Raw genomic sequence first — 18,563 nt, 5'->3', positions numbered from 1 at the left:
CATTTTCTACAGTGATGCATATGAATTATTTCATTTGAACCTCACATTAACACTGTAGAACTACAATTATTATTATTTCATTTTTACAGTTTGGGAAACTGAGGCACAGAAGTTAACTGATTTGTTACAAAGCAAGTTAAGTATCAGAAATTGAATCTGAAGTCAGGACTTCCTAATACCAAGTACAGCATAATATCTAATATACTATGATGGACTTCTGTTACTCACTACAAGTACTAATTTTTCATTTTTTCTTAATAACCAACCTACTTCTTGAAATAATCCATACTTCCTCTTCTTGCTCTCCACTAACTACTTAATGTTTCAAAATCACTGCTTCAACTACCACTGTTCCACTAAGTATCCTCTTCAAGCTTACCAGGGACTGCTTAATTACCAATTCCAAAAGCCATTTCCCAGACCTTGCCCTCCTTATTCTCTCTGAATTATGTAATGCTGCCAACCAGTCCCATCTTCTTGAAATTTCTTTTTCCTTGATCTCTATGCCCCTGCACTATTCTGGATTTCCTTTTACTGTGACCTTTTCTTCCTGGTCCCTTCTGAACAAGAACTTTCTTGTTCTTCAAAATTCTGTGCTCAATCCTTGCCTTCCCTCTGCTTCATCTACCTATCCTATCCATCTATTCTATCCTATCTCTCTATCTAGATAATACCAAATATATAATTCCAACCCTGATTTATCTTTCTCCTAAGCATGTGAATAGTTCAAATTGCCTATCTGATACCTCAGGTTTTTCATGTCCATAACTAAACGCATTTCCTCCATCTGAACCATGCTCAAAACCTCAGTCATCTTTGACTTCAATCTCTCTCTAGTATCTCACATTCATTCAAGCTGATAAAGTCTTTCATAGCCACCTCTTTCCGTACCAACACCACTCCTCCAAGATCTCCCTGGTTTCAAGGCCAACTCTATCTACTATGTTAGTGTCTCTTTACCTAGAGTAGGGTATTTTTTTTTCCTTAATTACATGTAAAATAATTTTTAACTTTCATTTAAAAAAAAAATTTGAGTTGTAAATTCTCTCCCTCCCTACCTTTACCCTTCCCTGAAACATACAGATTATACATGTTCAGTCACGCAAAAATATTTCCATATTAGCCATACTGCAAAAGAAAACACAGAACCCCCCAAAACCCCAAGAAAAATAAAGTTAAAGAAAGTATGGTTCAATCTTCAGACTCCATCAATTCTTTCTTTGGAGGTTGACAGCATTTTCTATCATAAGTCTTTTGGAACTGTCTTAGACCACTGTATTGCTGACAAGAGCTAAGTCATTCAAAATATTCATAATACTGCTATTACTATGTATAATGTTTTCCTGGTTCTGCTCATTTCACTTAGCGTCAGTTCATGTAAGCCTTTCCAGGATTTTCTGAAACCATCCTGTTTATCATTTCTTATAGCACAATAGTAATCCATCTCAATCACACACCACAACTTGTTCAGCCATTCCCCAACTGATGGGCATTTCAATTTCCATTTTTTTTTGTCACCACAAAAAGAGCTGCTATAAATATTTTTGTACCGATCAGTTCTTTCTCCTTTTCTTTGATCTCTTTGGGATATAGATTTAGTTGTGGTATTGTTGGGTCAAAGGGTATGCACAGTTTTATAGTCCTTTGGGCAGTTTCAAATTGCTCTTCCGAATGGTTAAATCAGTTCATAACTCCACTAACACTGCATTGCATTCGTGTCTCAATTTTTTGACAGCCTCTCCAACATTTGTCATTTTCCTTTTCTGTCATGTTAGCCAATCTGACAGGTGTGAAGTAGTATCTTAGAGTTATTTCGATTTGCATTTCTCTAATCAATAGTGATTTAGAGCATTTTTTCATGTGACTATAGACAGCTCTGATTTCTTCATCTGAAAACTGCCTATTTACATCCTTTGACCATTTATCAATTGGGGAATGACTCATTCTTATAAATTTGACTCAGTTCTCTACGTATTTGAGAAATGAGGCTTTTGTCAGAGAAACTTACTGTAAATTCTCCCCCCCCCAATTAATTTTCTGTTTTCCTTCTAATCTTGGCTGCACTGGTTTTGTTTGTGCAAAATCTTTTTAATTTAATGTAATCAAAATTATCCATTTTACATCCTGTAATGCTCTCTCTTATCTGGTCCTAAGTTCTTCCCTTATCCATAGGTCAAGCAATGGGTTCTTAGTCTTTTTAGTATTATGGATGCCTTTGGCAGTGTGGCGATAACTATGGATCCCTTCTCAGAACATTTTTAAATGCATAAAATAAAATACATAGGATTACAAAGGAAAACAATTATAGTGAAATACAAATATCTAAATTTTTTAATAAAGTTCACAGACCCTAGATTATGAATCCCTGATCTAAAGTGTAGCTATTGAAATAATAATCCTCTGATTAAAAACTCTCAAAAGCTTTATATCACCTACTGCACTAAATCCTAACTCTTCAATCTTGCTTCCAAGTTCAACATTATAATAGAAGGAACACTGGATTTGGAGTCAGACAATTCCCAATGTTTAACACTGTGCCTGGCATAAAGTAGGTGCTTAATAAATGCTGTGTTGACTTAAATTCCTGGCTTTATGTAACTCTGAGCCTTCCCTATTGTGTCTCCTTCCACTTCAGTTCCTGGAAAGGGATTGTACTAGATAGCTCTTGAGGTCTTTTTTCCAGCTGTAAATCTATGAGTCATGCTATGATTAACACTGGAAACGAAGAGGCTAAAATAGTATGATAATGTAATTAGAAAAATCTCATTAGCTCAACTAAAAAATTAATGGAGATAAAAATAAGTTCATCAAGGTTGCAGATATAAAATTAACACAAAATATTTGTACTCTCATTTACTAATGAACAGGATTAAGAAAACATAAAAAGCATTTATAATAACAACAACAAAAAATCCTCCAAACCACTGAATATTGGGGGAACAACACACTTGAAATACATATTATTACTTGAAGAAAACTGTAAAACTATTACTGTTGAAATAAAAGAAGATCTAAATAATGGGTATGGGGAAAGCATTTAATGTTCATCATATGTATGTATATATATGTGTGTGTGTGCGCATATATATGATACACACATACACACATTTATATGCGGTAGTATTTCTAAAATTAATTTGTAAGTTGCATATAAATACATGTATGTAATAGCTAAGATTTGCAAAGTGATTTACAAATATTACTTCATTGTTTCCTCACAACCACTGTGGGAGGTAGATGCTATTATCACCCCTGTTTTACTGATGAGGAAACTGAGGCAGGGCAGAGGCTAAGTGACTTGCCTAGGGTCACAACTAAATCTGAATTCAAGTTTTCTAAACTCTAGGTTCAGAACTCTAATCACTGACACCTAGCTCTGTGTGTGTGTGTGAGTGTGTGTGTGTCTGTGTGTCTATCTGTCTAGTTAACTCCTTCTACTAATGCAGGTCAGTACCTTCTGTTCAACTTACAGCCTTGGAATGTTGCCTAAAGCATGGAGAGATTAAGCTATTTGTCCTAGACACATAGTTTGTATGTGTCACAGGCGAGCTCTTCCTAGTTCTGACACCAGTTTTTACTGAGTACATCGTGTTGCTTCTTTGCATTGCAAAGAAAATACACACACACATATATACATATACACATGCTTGCATGTATGTGCATAAAGAAACACATGTATGTGTGTATGTCTGGGTATGTAGGACTTTCTCTGCAGCTTGAAGTCTTAGAGGGTTGCCCCTCCAAGTTATTAGTTGTGGTCACATGCCCTGTATGTGCCAGAGGCAGGACTTGAATTCAGGCCTTTCTAGTTTCTGGTTCCAGAACCAGCTTTCCAAGCTGAACATTATGCCACTTTTGTGCATTGCATGGAAAATATATACAAACATGTTAAAAATATACACACACATGCACATTTATGTATTTTCCCTGAAAAGGTCATAATATTTAACAGAAATATTTAATAGGTCCTCACACTATCCCTAAATCCATCCCACTTCTAGCCAATATAATTGAGCCTTTTCTTGGTGGTAATAAGTAGTAATAATAATAATGATAATAACTAGAATTTATAAGATAACACTTTTAAGGTTTGCAAAGCACTTTACAAATATTATTTCATTTTATTGTTCCAACAACCCTGGGAGCTAGATGCTATTATTATGCCCATTTTACAGATGAGAAAAATGAGGCAGAGGTTAAAAGGCTTGCACACAGCTAGTAAATGTCTAGAGACCAGATATGAACTTAGGTCTTCCTTTTTTCATGTCTAGCTTCTAAACTAGGACTTCTTAAACCTTTTGCACTCATAATCCCTTCAGCGCTTCTTAAACTGTGGATCACAACCCTGTGTAGGCACAGTTTGCGACCCACAGTTTAAGAAGTGCTGCAGTCTAGATGCTGTGTTACCCAACTTCCTTAGTATTATAAACTATGAGTACACATGACGAATTTGGAGAATGGGGCAAAAATAAGATTATGTACCATATTCATTAGATAAAACTAACTTTTAAAGCTTAGGATCATTAGTGGTCTGGAGAGAAATCCTAGACTCTCACAAGATGTTTTGTTAAAAATCAGGAGCATTGCTGAAAATCTCAGGCAGATGTAGCTTATTACTAGTTTTCTTTGGTTTTGCAAACAGAAAAATAAGTCTAGGTTACCTGGGACATTCTTTCACGGTGTTTGGCTTCAAGTCTCTCTTTGGCTTTCTGGAAATGGGCATGCTCATTCTCATCACCAGGTGTCTCCAAATATTTGTCAACAGCATCAGGGGTGCTGGCTGCTGTAGTAGGGACTAAAAGGCAAAAGAGAAGATTTGCAGGAAGGAAAAATTAAAAAACAATATTTGATTATAGCACAGAAACCCATATGATAAATTTATCACCACTCTAAGGTTGTTTAAAACTATGTCACATCACTTATTTCACAGCACAGCAACAATTATTGCACCCCTTGTTAGTATTAGGGTAAAGAATATCTTTGAAATGATCAGATTTAAAATTGTATTACAATAACATTTAACATAAGTTAAGAGAAAATACACATAAAGAATACTCCCAGTTGGTCCTGAAGCACATATACCTGTGGCAGAAAGATTTTCCAAATCCACATATGTTTTATTTGGATTCATGGTTTGGGGTAAAAGCAAATATTTGGGTTTAAGATCGTCTAGAAAATTGGAACTCAGACATGCTCCAAGTTGAGAATCAGGTGGTAAGACTATATACCTTTAAAAAAGGCTTGAGAACAGGTTATTTCTGACAGATAGGGGAGGGGGCATATCTAATCAGATATGGTAGAAAAGTTTTTCGGGTCGCTTACTGATACTGGGTTTTGGCAAAATTTTGGTAGGGGGAGTTTCTTTATTCAGACTACTAACTGGTGGTTTGGTCTAACCTTAACTAGCAGCAGAAGGAAAATGACTCAAGGTCCCTGCAGCGTGTCAAGAGTTCATCCAGTCCAAAAGTAGCAAGCTTTATCAGCCTGACACAGTTAAAAGTAGAAAAGTACAAAGTGTCTATTTTGCCTATTTTTTCTATAGATATTAGGACCATTTGGCCCAACTGACTCCAAATTGGAGTCCTACCATTATAACAGGACATCAAACAATATAAAGTTTATAATTATCACATGATTTATTATGTTTACTTTTCTTAACTCAAAATTAAACAATCCTTAACATCCAAAATTTATCTTTGTAGAAACACCCAAACCTCAAACATTACATGATGTAAAATGAACTTATATCCCTAACGTAAAAGGAAATTCTAGACTGTATTTCTTTAAAAAGCATTGACATTCACAGGTTAAGAAAAAAAATTATTTAAAAAATACAGTCATTAAACACATCTTTGTTATAACAAAAATGCTTTTTAAAAAAAGGTAAAACCTAAGAGATAATCAACCTACATAATGCAATGGATAAGGAAGTTAAAGGAATTTGTATTCTAAGTGAATTTCAGGCTAGCTACAGTGGGGAAGTGAAAAGGAATGAGCCTACTATGTACCAGGCACTATACTATGCTTTACAAGCCTGGGAAGTAAGTGCTGTTATTATCTTCCATTTTACAATTGAGGAAGGTGAGGCAGACAGTGGTTAAGTGCCTTGCCCAGAGTCACATTTCTTGTGGCTGGGCCTGAAATGGCATTCAAGTCTTCCTGAGTCCAGGCCCATTTCTTTACCCACTGGGCTACCTAGCAGCCTCTTGTATACTGTAATCATGTCTACCATTTACTATCACATTATGTGGAGAATTGAATTCAGCTTTGTAAAAGAAAGGAAGAAAAGTGCAGGGAGAATGGAGCAGATTGACAATGGGCACATAAGAAAGAAAATATGAAACCCAGTGGAGACCATGCCCAAAGCTTAGAGGTTAGTCAGGAAAGGAACCCAGACTGGAGAAACTCAATTAGACCTTCTATTAGGCTAATACAGGATTGCAGCTCTGCCTCTAGTGTTCTCTGCCACTAGAAAAGGAGAGATATGAGTGACTAATAAGGAATACAAGGAAAAGGCCCAAACAAAGACATTGAGAGAAAAGTTTTAATAAAAGCCAAGAGATCAAAGAGATAAGCAAAGAAAGAATTCTAAAACTGAAAAAAACAAAACAAAAACCTGAAAGAGAAACCAAAGTATGACTGGCAAATGTTGTAATATGAAGTAAAGTGAAACATTGGTACTTAATGAAAGTATATCCTGTGAACTCCTCAGAGATCAAAGAACAATTGTAAGAAACTTCAGAAGGGTTCAAAATAGAAATAAAACTCCTAAAATAAGAAATCAGAAATAAAGAAAAACCAGATTTCTCAAAGCAAAAAAGAAAGCTCAAGCAGAATTATATTTTTAAAAAAGCAATCAGCAGTAGGAAAAATTAAATCTATAATGAAGAAAATCTCTAAAGAAGTGAAAGATGAACAGATTTGAAACACAAAAATGCTGAAGTTGACGAAACTTTGGAAGAAGAGAAACAAAAGATACCAATACTAAATGAATACCTGAATTATGTACAAGTCAAAGGAACTAACCTTGAAGATAGGATGCACAGAGATAACTTAAAGATCACAGCACAGGGTTGCCCAGAAACACAAATTTTAAAACAAAACTAAACACCACGAAACAGGAAATAGTATAGAAAACTATCCAGAACTTATGAATTCAGACAACAAAATATTGACTATGAAAATCCACAAAATGCTGCCAGGAAGGCAAATAAGGCGGGAACAAATAAACAAAAACCTTGTACTTCAAATTCCAAGACAGGTTGTAGTTAAATTGAACAATTTCAATGATAACACATTTTGCTAGTGGCCATGGGAAAGACCTTCTAAAATAAAGGAAAGGTAATTTGAATAACACAGAAAAATTCTAGTTAAAAGTGGTGGAGCTCTAGGGTGGAACAATGAAGGGGTGGAGATTACTACCATCTATTGACAAGTTGGGATGGGGAGGGGGTGAATATGGAGGAGATGGTAGAGAGGGCAGGAGGAAAGCCTAGGACCAGGAAAGTACAGGAGGAGGGTCTATCCCTAAGGGGCAGAGATGGGGCACTGATTAACAAGACAGTGGAGGAGGTAAGAGTCTGTGGTGAAAGATGAATGATTCCCGCTGATTTTATTCTGGGAAAAGTGTGTACAGAGGAAAGTTGTCTTTTCTGAGAAAAAGGCTGCTGTGCTGGCCAGTTTGCTCCTCCTGAAGAAGGAACGTGTGAGTTTCTGGAGCAATCATACCAAGAGTGGTGGGGAATATATAACGGCAAAGGATGAACGGCATCCTTGTGAATGGAGACGAATTAAAGAGGAAACAGGGGCAAAAGTTATACTACACAGTTTGACGGTAGGCATTGGTACAGTCACTTCAGTTTCTGAGCAGATGAGTGACATGATCAGGGTAGAAAAACTAGATGATCACAGAAACTGGCATGAAAGACAGACAAGAGGAGAGAGTTTAGAGGCAAGTTTGAAGTTTAACGTAATTCTGGCAAGAGGTAAGGGTACCTTAAATTTGGGCTACTGAAGTGGAAATGGAAAGGAGAAACTAGATATAAGAGCTGAGGGCAGAGGCGAAATTAAGAAGACTTGGCAATGAATTGAACATAAGGTAAGGGAGCAACAAGAATTAAAAAGCCCTAAGGCTCTCAATCGGTATGTCTAGAAAGATGGTGATACCATCAACAGAAACAGGGAATTTGGGGGAGAGTCAAGGTGGGGAGAGGGGGAGATGAGAAGGTAACTGGAAATCTTCAGGCAGAAGTTGGGTGATGACTTGTCAGGTACATTTAGGGTAAGGCTCCTTTTCAAGATCCAGATGGCTGATGACGTCCTTTCCAACTTTAAATTTTTTTTTTAAGACAATGGGGTTAAGTGACTTGCCCAGGGTCACACAGCTAGTAAGTGTCAAGTGTTTGGTCTGAGGCCGGATTTGAACTCAGGTCCTCCTGACTTCAGGGCTGGTGCTCTATCCACTGTGCCACCTACCTGCCCCACCAACTTTAAATTTTAATGTTATCATTTTTATCATTTTGTTTCTGAGTTTCATTTTAATTTAGAAGTCTTAACTTGGGATTTACTGGCAAAACAAGAAAATGTAGGAAAACATCTTGTAATAAATGATTAAGCTCTTCTGATTCCCAAAAGTACAAGCAGCAAGAGTTGGGCAATTTGAAATATTTTGGCCTTTGTTTTGTTTGCTTTTATAAAGGAGAAATTAAATGTTGGTATCTTTTTTTTTTTTTAACAAAAGTTCAATATACAACTATGAGAGGGTTAATGGAACATTAGAAACATATAAAAGAGAATAAAAGGAAGTTCAGAAGGTGACACAGACAGGCATGGGGATGTCACAGATACCATCTGAACTTTCAAAAGTACTTTGTAAGATTTCTGGGTAACATGACCCCCCCAAAATTGGAGTACTAGACATATTCTCTGATTACTACAACTTCTTAATCTTCTCCAAAACAGAAATACGCACTGCAAATAAAGCAATGTTATCTGTCTTCAGAGTCTAGGAAACCAGAATGCAAAAATATTCAACCACCTAACACACTACCGGCAGTGAGGCAACAGGAGCTGACCCCAGGGTCCAACACACAGGCTTGGGACAAAACCCACTGCCACACTCCAGCCCCACCCTCTCCTCTTTCCAGTGGTATGAAGACACAGGCTTCAATCTGGGGAAATTTGCTGTGGCTGGAACAATTTAATAAAACAAAAAAGAGTAATAGAGTGGATAAGAAAACAAAACACCCAAATCTGTTGCTTACAAGAAACACATTTAAAAAACAAGACGCACATACAATAAAACTGAGGGAATGGAAAAACAATTCACTATGCATCGAGTGAATCGAAAAAGGCAGAAATTGCAACCGTGATGTCAGAAAAAGCAAAAAAACAAATATTCACAAAATAAAAAAGGATAAACAAGGAAACCATATTATGTTGAAAGGAATCATAGATAACAAACCAATATTAGTAATAAACTTCAAGTAGAGAGGGCAGCCTTGGCAAGGTTAAGGGCCACCTCTTCATGTGATGCAGAGATAAAAGGAGAAATAGCAGGGAAAGAAATAGGAGTGATGACAGATGAGTAGGGAAGACGCAGCTCTCTGAGAAGGCCTCAATTTTTTCAGTTAAGTATAAGGTAAAGTTCCCAGATGAGAAGGTAAGGAAGAATGCGGGCTAATGGAAGCTCTCAAAGGGATGGAGAAGTTTGGAACAGACACTACGGTGACTGGAATACTGAATCAATTAAAGAGGCATAAAACGTTAGGAACTCCAACTTGAGACAAACAAGAAAAATTAAAATGGCTTGTCCCTCCTTCCACCTCCAATGTATGAAATTCAGTATGCCTCTAGTTCTATAATAATAATTAGCACTTAAATAGTACCCACTATGTGCCAAGCACTGTGCTAAATGCTTTACCATACTCATTTGTTTTTCACAACAACTCTGAAAGGTAAGTGCTATTATTATCCCCATTTTATAGTTGAGGAAATCAAATTAGAGAGAAGTTGTATGATTCAAGTTCACACAGCTAATTAAATGCCTGAAGGCAGATTTAAACTCAGCCTTCTCTTCTCCAGGCACAGGGCTCCCACATCTCCTGGATCATGAAAGTTTCTATGAACCCACAACAGATATTCCTATCATGCTGTGTATCATACTGCACCTCTATTATGAGAAGTCAGTTACTTACGCATATGGAACCTCTAAACCTTGGTACCTTGGCAATTAAACCAAAAAAAAAAAAAAAGGCAGAGAGGTCCCTTAATGACCGTGTAATGAAGAACCATTTTCTAGGAAGACATTTGATTTTTTTAAAGGAAACATATCTTCTTCCAAACTTCGTAAGAAATATAAAAGATCATATGTATTATTAAACTATGTGCTTACCAGTGATATCTCAATGTTCACTGCTCTTACCACTGGCTTCTGATTTCACCTGGTAAAGTTAGACATAATAACCATATCCAAAAAGAACAAAATGAGGAAAATATTTAAAAGAGAAAGGCTTAAGATGCACAAAATTTTGTAAAAGACAGGAATGTTATATGTGATGTGTAATGTCAGTCATATTTTCCCACCCCTCCCACATGATGATGTATATTATATATTTAATCCATTTTTTTTCAGAAGGGGTTCCTATGGAGCAGTGAGAAACTTTTGAGACACCATGGAGAGCAGAGCCAAGATGGCGGAATAGAGGCAGCAACCCAGTCAAATTTTCCCAACAACTTTAAAACAATGTCTCAAATTAAATTCTGGAGTGACACAGCCAACAAAAGGTCAGAGTGAGACATTTTTCTAGACCAAGGCAATTCAGGAGGTTGGCAGGAGAAGTTTGGAACACGAGGGTGGGGGCTGCTTGGAGTGTACATTGTGGCAACAGCAGCTGTGGGTCTTGGAGGCAGTGACAGTGGTGGCAGCAGCTTTGGGAGCTCTCAGCCCAGAGATGGTAAGGGTATTGGACAATTGGTCAGAAAGAGAATATAGGGGACACTTTGCTGGCACTAGGCATGAGTTTTGGCAACTCCACCGCCCATATGCAGTTCTAGGTTACAGTTCCAGGGCAGAGAGGAGCACTTCTAGTCAGTCACAAGGGAACAGGGGCTCTAGTCACAGTTCCAGGGTAGAGAGGAGTGCTAGTGCTTATGGCTATTGAACAAGGGACCTGGTCACAGTTCTAGGGACAAGAGTCCCTAGTACTTGTGGCTAGGCACAAGGGGAGCAAGGACCCTATCTGGGTAAAAGCTGGAGTGCAGAACAGGAGAGCAGTGCAAGAAAATTATGAAAAAGAGTTAACAGCACCAAAAAAAAACTCAAGAAAATAACACCTTAAAATTGGCCAAATGGTAAGAGACACAAAAATTCAATCAAGAAGAGACACCATAGAGAAAACAGATAAAATAACTAAGAAATTTTCATGATCATGATTCCTGAAAGGGAAAAACATATGTATGGGTTCTACACTGGATTGAAAAAAATATAAGGAATAAATCAGATAACACAACAAAAATCAGAACAGCTACCATATTCTTCAACTTTTCTTTTAGTAAATGAAAAAGAATCATTATTATCTCTTCTTCTTAAGCTAATACAAGTGACTGCTGTCAATGTTTTTCCATTTTACCCCATTACATATACCTCTATGATTACTGGGTCTCAGTTAAAAGTGGAACCCAACTGGTAGGTCTATGATTATTTTTTCAAGTGACCTAATTTTCACGTAAACCAATCTTTGCCCGTAACAATTTATCTGTACTCCATCTCTGGATATAAACATCCACTAACATTCATTATACTAGTGATACCTATGCCTTTCAAGAATCTTATTAAAAAAATCACAATAAAACACTCAAGAGTTCCAAAGGACCCATTTTACTTACATAGTAAACAAATGGTAGTTGTTGATGCCTATGAATATAGGTTGAACAGAAAGGGTAAATGTGAAAAAAGGATGAAAGAAAAAAACAACTCAGACACAGACACACACACACACACACAAAACTTCTATCTTGTAAACAAGTAAATACTATGATATTCATGAAAACAAATTCCCTTTTATCTAAAAAGACAAATTATTGGAAATACGACAGAAAAATCTATTATGATGGTTAGAACTAGTTATGATCACCAGCAAAAAATTCTTTGTTCTAGACAGAGCAACCAACAAAATCATCTACTGTGTTCTATATTTTACTATTTAGCTTACTTAATTCCATTGTTTGAAAGTGAAGGAACTTTGAATTAGCAGTTGAAATGATCAAATTACAGAACTCTAGAATAGAACCATGAGGGATTAACTAGTTAATTTATCATTTTTCAGATAAGCCTATACTAAAGCTACCCAAAGTATCCATATTATTCTATCACTAAAGAGACTAAAAAGCTATCATATCACCATCTTCACAAATGAAAAATTTTAATAGTAGATGTTCTGTTGAATAGAAAGATAATATTTTTTACAATCACATCTTCGTATTGTTTTGCCTACTTCTGTAGAGAGGAAGGTTAATAAGGACATACTTCTGCAGATATACCAGTAAGGAAATGATAACTATTGGTCTTACAAGAATGAAGAGGAAGCTTGTGCCATACGTTTGGTAAAGGAAGGTGTAGAGGGATGTTGTAGAAGGGATTCCAGTCCAGGTATGGTTGGTCTAGATGACTTTTGAGGTCCCATCTAATTCTGAGATTCCTTAATTCCTCAAAAGTGAGACCTAACTGGTAAGTCTAATACATGCACTTATTAACTCAATTTCTCTCTGAAATGCAGTTTCAAAGTTCCTAAAGTTACAAAAGCCAGGACTGATGATTTTTTCCCAAAAATCAAGAGAAACAATGAACAAAAAGGAGATGAGGTCCATATAAACCTATTCAATATAAAAATTATCTTATGATACTTGCCTGGTTGAAAAGTATTTTGCATCTGCTAATTAATCAACAAACATTTATTAAGTTCCTACTATGTGCTAGGTGCTGGGGATAGAAATATAACGAATGAAACAATTCCTGGTCTCAAGGAGCTTATATATTATTGGTCTCATATGTAAATATACACAGAATAAAGAAATACAAAACAAATTCAAGGTTTTTAATTACAAAATAATAATAATACAAGTATAGACAGCTTTTTCTAGGAGTTTGGCTGAAAATGAAAGGAGATACAGGATGAAAGCTTGAGGTGGGGAGTTTGAGGGGGGAAAGTATCATGATCCCATGATATTTCTTTTCAGGTCAAAGATGTCTATCTGCAACAGCTTATAAAGCATATATCCATTGTCATGCTTTATTAGAGGAAGAAGGAGATATGTGCTAATGACTAAAAATATTGCACAGATTGGGAAACTACAAAAGTTGATAGACGTATTGTTAGTGGTAGCAACAGACCCCTTCTCAGGAATCAGAAAAATAAATTTGTTGCAAAGAGCAGAGTCAGTGGCAAGAAAGAGAGATGGCCACATGCTTGAGGAAGGATCCACTTACTGATGCTGCCACAGACTGCCATGCAGTATTCCTCAGTGCCAAAGTTGTTTCGGTTTCCACCACATCCGCCGTAAAAAAATGGTGCGCACTTCCTTTCAGTCACATCAAAGTACCAACGGGAGATCATTGCTTGACAAGGACCAGTCTCAGCTTGTTCAGAGCACACCTCTAATTATAGGATATGTGGAGGAACTACATTTAGCATGAAAATGGTTTTGTCTTACTACTCAAGTATACATATTTATTTATCTTATTGTATGAAATCCATATTTGGGATTGCCAGGAAGCAATTATCAATACACTCCTTGGGTAATTCAATTACTTTCTATGGTCTAGAAAAATTAGCTGAAACCAAGGAGCATATTTCTTATCTGATTTAATGAATGTACCTCCTAATAGGATAAAAAGGTATACTGTCAAAGGCAATAATAGTTTTAACTCTTGTAAGATTAATATCAAATGACAGAAAGCATCTGTAAATCAAAATCTCGAATTAAAATTATCAAAACAAAAACTAAAATTCTGACTACTCCTGATGTGAAAAGATTATTTTATCAGTGATATAGGATTTTATTCTCTTTCATACAGTGATTTTCCCAAAAGAACTGTTAGCTAAAACATAGAAGTATGTTTTGAATATTACATGCACTTCTAATTTTTCACCAGGAGCCAGTATGTCAGATTAATAGTACCATGGAGTTATAGTTGGAAAGGACATTAGAGCTCATCTAGTCTAAGGACCTCACCTTACACATGATGGAGGTTCAAGAAGGTTAAGTGACATGTTCTATATGTAGCAAAACCTTAAAACTGAATTGTATAGATTTTTGGTCTTCAAATGGCAAACTTGGACTCGACATTTAAGTATCCCAATATCTATTTATGTAAATATGACTCTTTACCAATAATGTTCCAAACAGGAAAACACATATAAACATTAAAACTGCTAGAACTCTGAAGAAATATGTTAGTAATAACTTTGTATTAGTATGCATTTGTCTTAGGACAATCAAAGAATAGAGGCAGCAGGGGACAGTGAACAGAGAAGGAAGAAATGAACATTTATTAAGAGCCCACTATGTGCCGGAATCTGTGTTAAGTGCTTTTGACCAATATTATCTCATCTGATCCTTACAACAACCCTTTGAGGTAGGTACTATTATAATTCCCATTTTATAGTTGAGGAAACTGGCTCAGACAGCAGTTAAGTGACTTGCCCAGGGTCAGAAGACCAGAAAATATCTGAGGTCATATATGAACTCAGGTGTTCCTGCGTCAAGGCCCAGCACTCTATCCATTGTGCCACCTAGCTGTCCCAAGAAAGCTAGCATTTAAGTAAATAAGATATAAGTCCTTTGTCTAAAATGCACTAGTTGTGTGTTCCTGGGTAAGTTACTTGAACTCTCAGGGCTTTAAGCAGTTTTCTAAGACTATAGATTGCAGAGAAGATGCCAACATACATTGACAAAACATTTATTCTAAGAATTCCATGTTCCAATGAAATCATAGACTAAATCCCTATCCTTGTCTCTTAAATATTTATCCTAAGCATTGCACTAATTTCTGGAGATAAAAAGAAAGGAAAAAACAAAACAAGCAAACAAACAAAAAAACAAACCCAAAACCAGTGTCTATATTCAAGGAGTTTACATTCTCATGGTGGAAAAATATGTAAATAATTAGGTACATAAAAATACAAAATAGACAGGGGACTAGGGAAAACAACCTACAGAAGTGGAGTTTAATCTGAGCCTGTGAATGCACATGAGGAGGAGGCACAGCCTTCCAGGAAGGAGGGAAAGCTAGTGCAAAGGAAGGAGACTGTCATGTGTGAGGCACAACAAGTGGGCAAACATTGTCAGATTGTAAACTGTGTGGAGGGGGGTGTAAAGTGGAAAAAGGAGAGAGGGAGGGAAAGGGAGGGAGAGAGAGGGAGAGAGAGGGAGGAGAAGGAGAGAGAGAGAGGAAAAAACAGATGTGAAGAGCTTTAAATGTCAAAAGACTTTTTATATTTGATATCAGAGGTAATAGAGAGCCACTGGATTTTATAGAGTGAGGTTAGAGGGATGACATGGTCAGATCACCACTTTAGGGATCTCACTGTGGAAGATGCATTAGTGTAGAGAATTATTCGAGGAAGGGAAAATTAGAATGAGAAGACAAGTACTATAGTACAGATAAGAGGTGATGAGGGACTCAATTAGTGGGGCAGCTGGGTGAGTAGAGAGAAGAAAAATAGGCCAGCAACCAGGAACAGAAATCTGGCTATGAAAACAGTAGGACTTGAAGGATGTCTCAGCTCCAAAACACCTATAAAATGATATCTGGAAACAGGGTCTTGAGTACAGGGTCAAGCTCTAGAGAGACTGAAGCAATGACAAAAACTGAGGACAAACAAAAACTAACAAAATCAACTTTGATGAAGTATAAACACTTAACAAGGATTTTCACTGACAGTTGCAGGTATCCAGGTTGATACCATATCCTATAAAGGATAAAAAATAAATTAGGTCTGATGAGTTATATTTCCTTTTCAATACGAGTATACATAGGATTCATGAAAAGTGGGCCTTAATTAATTTAGTGTATCCCCATTCCAAGTCTCTGTGACTGAGGGTGACCCTCCTTAAGATCCAGGTCTGGGCAGGACGAACAAAGCCCCAAGACACTCCATCCCTTGGTCTTGGGGTGGTTATATTTTATGCCTAATGGTAAATGACCCAGAATTCAATTCTAGGCATGAGGTAATAACAAATAAAACACTTAAGGTGAATGATATAAAATGCAATCTCTAACCAAGGGGAGGGAGAAACAAATTACAGTCAAAATCATAAGGGATCCTATTCCCACCCACCCTCATAAAAGAGAGAATTGCTGTGCTGTCACAAAAATCTTAATTTGGTCAGGTTAAAATGAGAGTCCAATGAAAAATTGTAATACGCAATTTGGTTCCTGTAGCAAATAGGAACAGAAATCTGGCTATCAAAACAGTAGAATTTAAACTCCAAAACACCAGTAAAATTATTATCAGGAAACCGAAGCTAAGGGTTTATAATACTCCAATATGCAAACTGTACTTCAGCCTGAGATAAAATTTTCCCTCCTCTGATTCTACCTGACCCATTCCATATTTCCAGATCTCTTGGCTACCACCTCTTCTTCAGCATGATATCCATCCCTAGGCAAGCCAGGGGCTGGGTAGAAAGATCAATTCAATGATAACTTCTCCTATGTCCTCCCAATCTCCTTTATATGTTCAAGGCACACAATTTATTCATCCCCCCCCAACATGCCCACTTCTTTGGCTTTCAGGAAGATGACTTGATACCCCCTTGAGAAGGGGAAAATGTAGGTAAATATAAAATTCAGGAGAATATCTTGGATGGCAGGTTTGCTTTCAATATCGGGCTTGTGACTGTAATAAAACTAGACTTTCCCTGAGGTCATTTTGGGATTGCAATGAGCAGTAATGCATCATCATCATCATCACTGTCATCACCATTGTTTTCATTATTGTCATTATCATCATCATCATCATCATCATCATCCTTTTCATCAAAGGATAAAGATCTGGCATTAAGTAAAGGCTGATGCAGAAAACCATTAATCTAAATGAGCTGGTAATGATGAAGAGTAAACAGAATATAACAATCTATTGCTTTCAAGAAATACTTAAAACATAAAGATTCATGCAGTTAAAATAAGAGGCCAGAGTAAAATTTATTATACTTTAGAAGCTATACCATTTGGTCCACATATGTTCAGTATTGATATTAATTCATTGTCTATGGTACCTTTTAGCAAAATGTAGTTTCCCTGATTATCTTTTTTTAACTAGGTCTGTTTTTGCTTTTGATTTGTCTGAAATCATGATTGCTACCCTTGACTTTTTAGCTTCAAAAGAAGCATTAAGACATTCTGCTCCAGTTAACTCTGTGCGTGTCCTGTTTCAAATGTGTCTCTTGTAAACAACATATTGTTGGATTGTGGTTTTTAATCCATTCTACTATCTTCTTCTGTTTTATGGATGAGTCCATCCTATTCATATTCAGAGTTATGACTGCTAACTGTATTTCCCTCCATCCTATTCTCTACTTATTCTGCTCTTTTTTTAATCTGTTCTCTCCTCAGGAGTCTGCTTTGCTGCTGACGAATGCCTCCCTTAATCTATCTTCCCTTTTGTCACCCCTCCCCTTTCTTAATCCTTTCACATTCTGTTTCCCTGTTGAGTAAGATGAATTTCTATACCCAACTACGGGTATACAGAAATTCTTCCCTCTTTGTACCTGATCAGAAGAGAATGCGGGTCAAGCATTGTCTGTCCCCCTCCCCATTTCCCTTCTATTTTAAAAACTCTTGCTTGTATATTTCTTTTATGTGAGATAACTTCCTCCATTCTTCCTCTCCCTCCCCCTTTCCAAGTGCATCCCTTTCTTTCCTTTCCATTCTTTTTTTGAGATCATCTCAACATAGTAGATTAACACCCATTCCCTCTGTTTAAATAGACTCCTTCCAAATTCTATGATGATGATAAAAGTTCTTACAGGTTATATGTATCATCTTCCCATCTGGCAATGTAAACAATTTAACCATATTAAGTTTCTTATGATTTCTATGTCAGGTCTATCTTATTATGTTTCTCTTGAGTCCTGTGTTTGAATGTCAGACTTTCTAAGTCAACTCTGATCTTTTCATCAGGAATGCTTAAAAGTCTTCTATTTTGTTAAACATCCTTTTCTTCCCCCTTATGGATTATATTGTTTTGTTGGGTGGGTTATCAGTTGTGCCTTCCAGAATGTCATATTCCAAATTCCTTTATCCAGGTAGCTGCTAAATCTTATGTGATCTTGATCTGGACCCATGATATCTGAATTGTTTCTTTCTGACTGCTTATAGTATTTTCTCCTTGACATGAAACTTCTAGAATTTGGTTATAATATTCCTGGGAATTTTCATTTGGGGATCTCTTGCAGGAGTTGACTGGCAGATTCTTTCAAGTTCTATTTTGCCTTCTGGTTCAAAGAAATCTGGGCAATTTTCCTCTATAACTTCTTGAAATATGATGTCTAGGCTTTTT

At 36.6% G+C, this 18,563-nt stretch overlaps 1 protein-coding gene across 2 annotated transcripts in view; it reads right to left on the bottom strand.

Moving 5' to 3' along the window:
• APP (amyloid beta precursor protein) overlaps window positions 1-18,563 on the bottom strand; it is a 164,249-nt gene that overhangs the window by 44,253 nt on the left and 101,433 nt on the right. Inside the window, exons 7-8 of one of the 2 annotated variants that reach the window (XM_027875454.1) lie at window positions 13,487-13,654; window positions 4,662-4,795 (exon numbers count right to left, since the gene is read on the bottom strand). In XM_027875454.1, the coding sequence (XP_027731255.1) occupies window positions 4,662-4,795; window positions 13,487-13,654 (302 nt within the window). The remainder of the gene's footprint in view (window positions 1-4,661; window positions 4,796-13,486; window positions 13,655-18,563) is intronic. The other variant, XM_027875455.1, reaches the window with a different exon arrangement.

This window comes from Vombatus ursinus, unplaced genomic scaffold, assembly GCF_900497805.2.
Source record: "Vombatus ursinus unplaced genomic scaffold, bare-nosed wombat genome assembly UNPS02014809.1, whole genome shotgun sequence".
Lineage (NCBI taxonomy): Eukaryota > Metazoa > Chordata > Mammalia > Diprotodontia > Vombatidae > Vombatus > Vombatus ursinus.
This window is presented reverse-complemented; position numbering and strand designations above follow the sequence as displayed.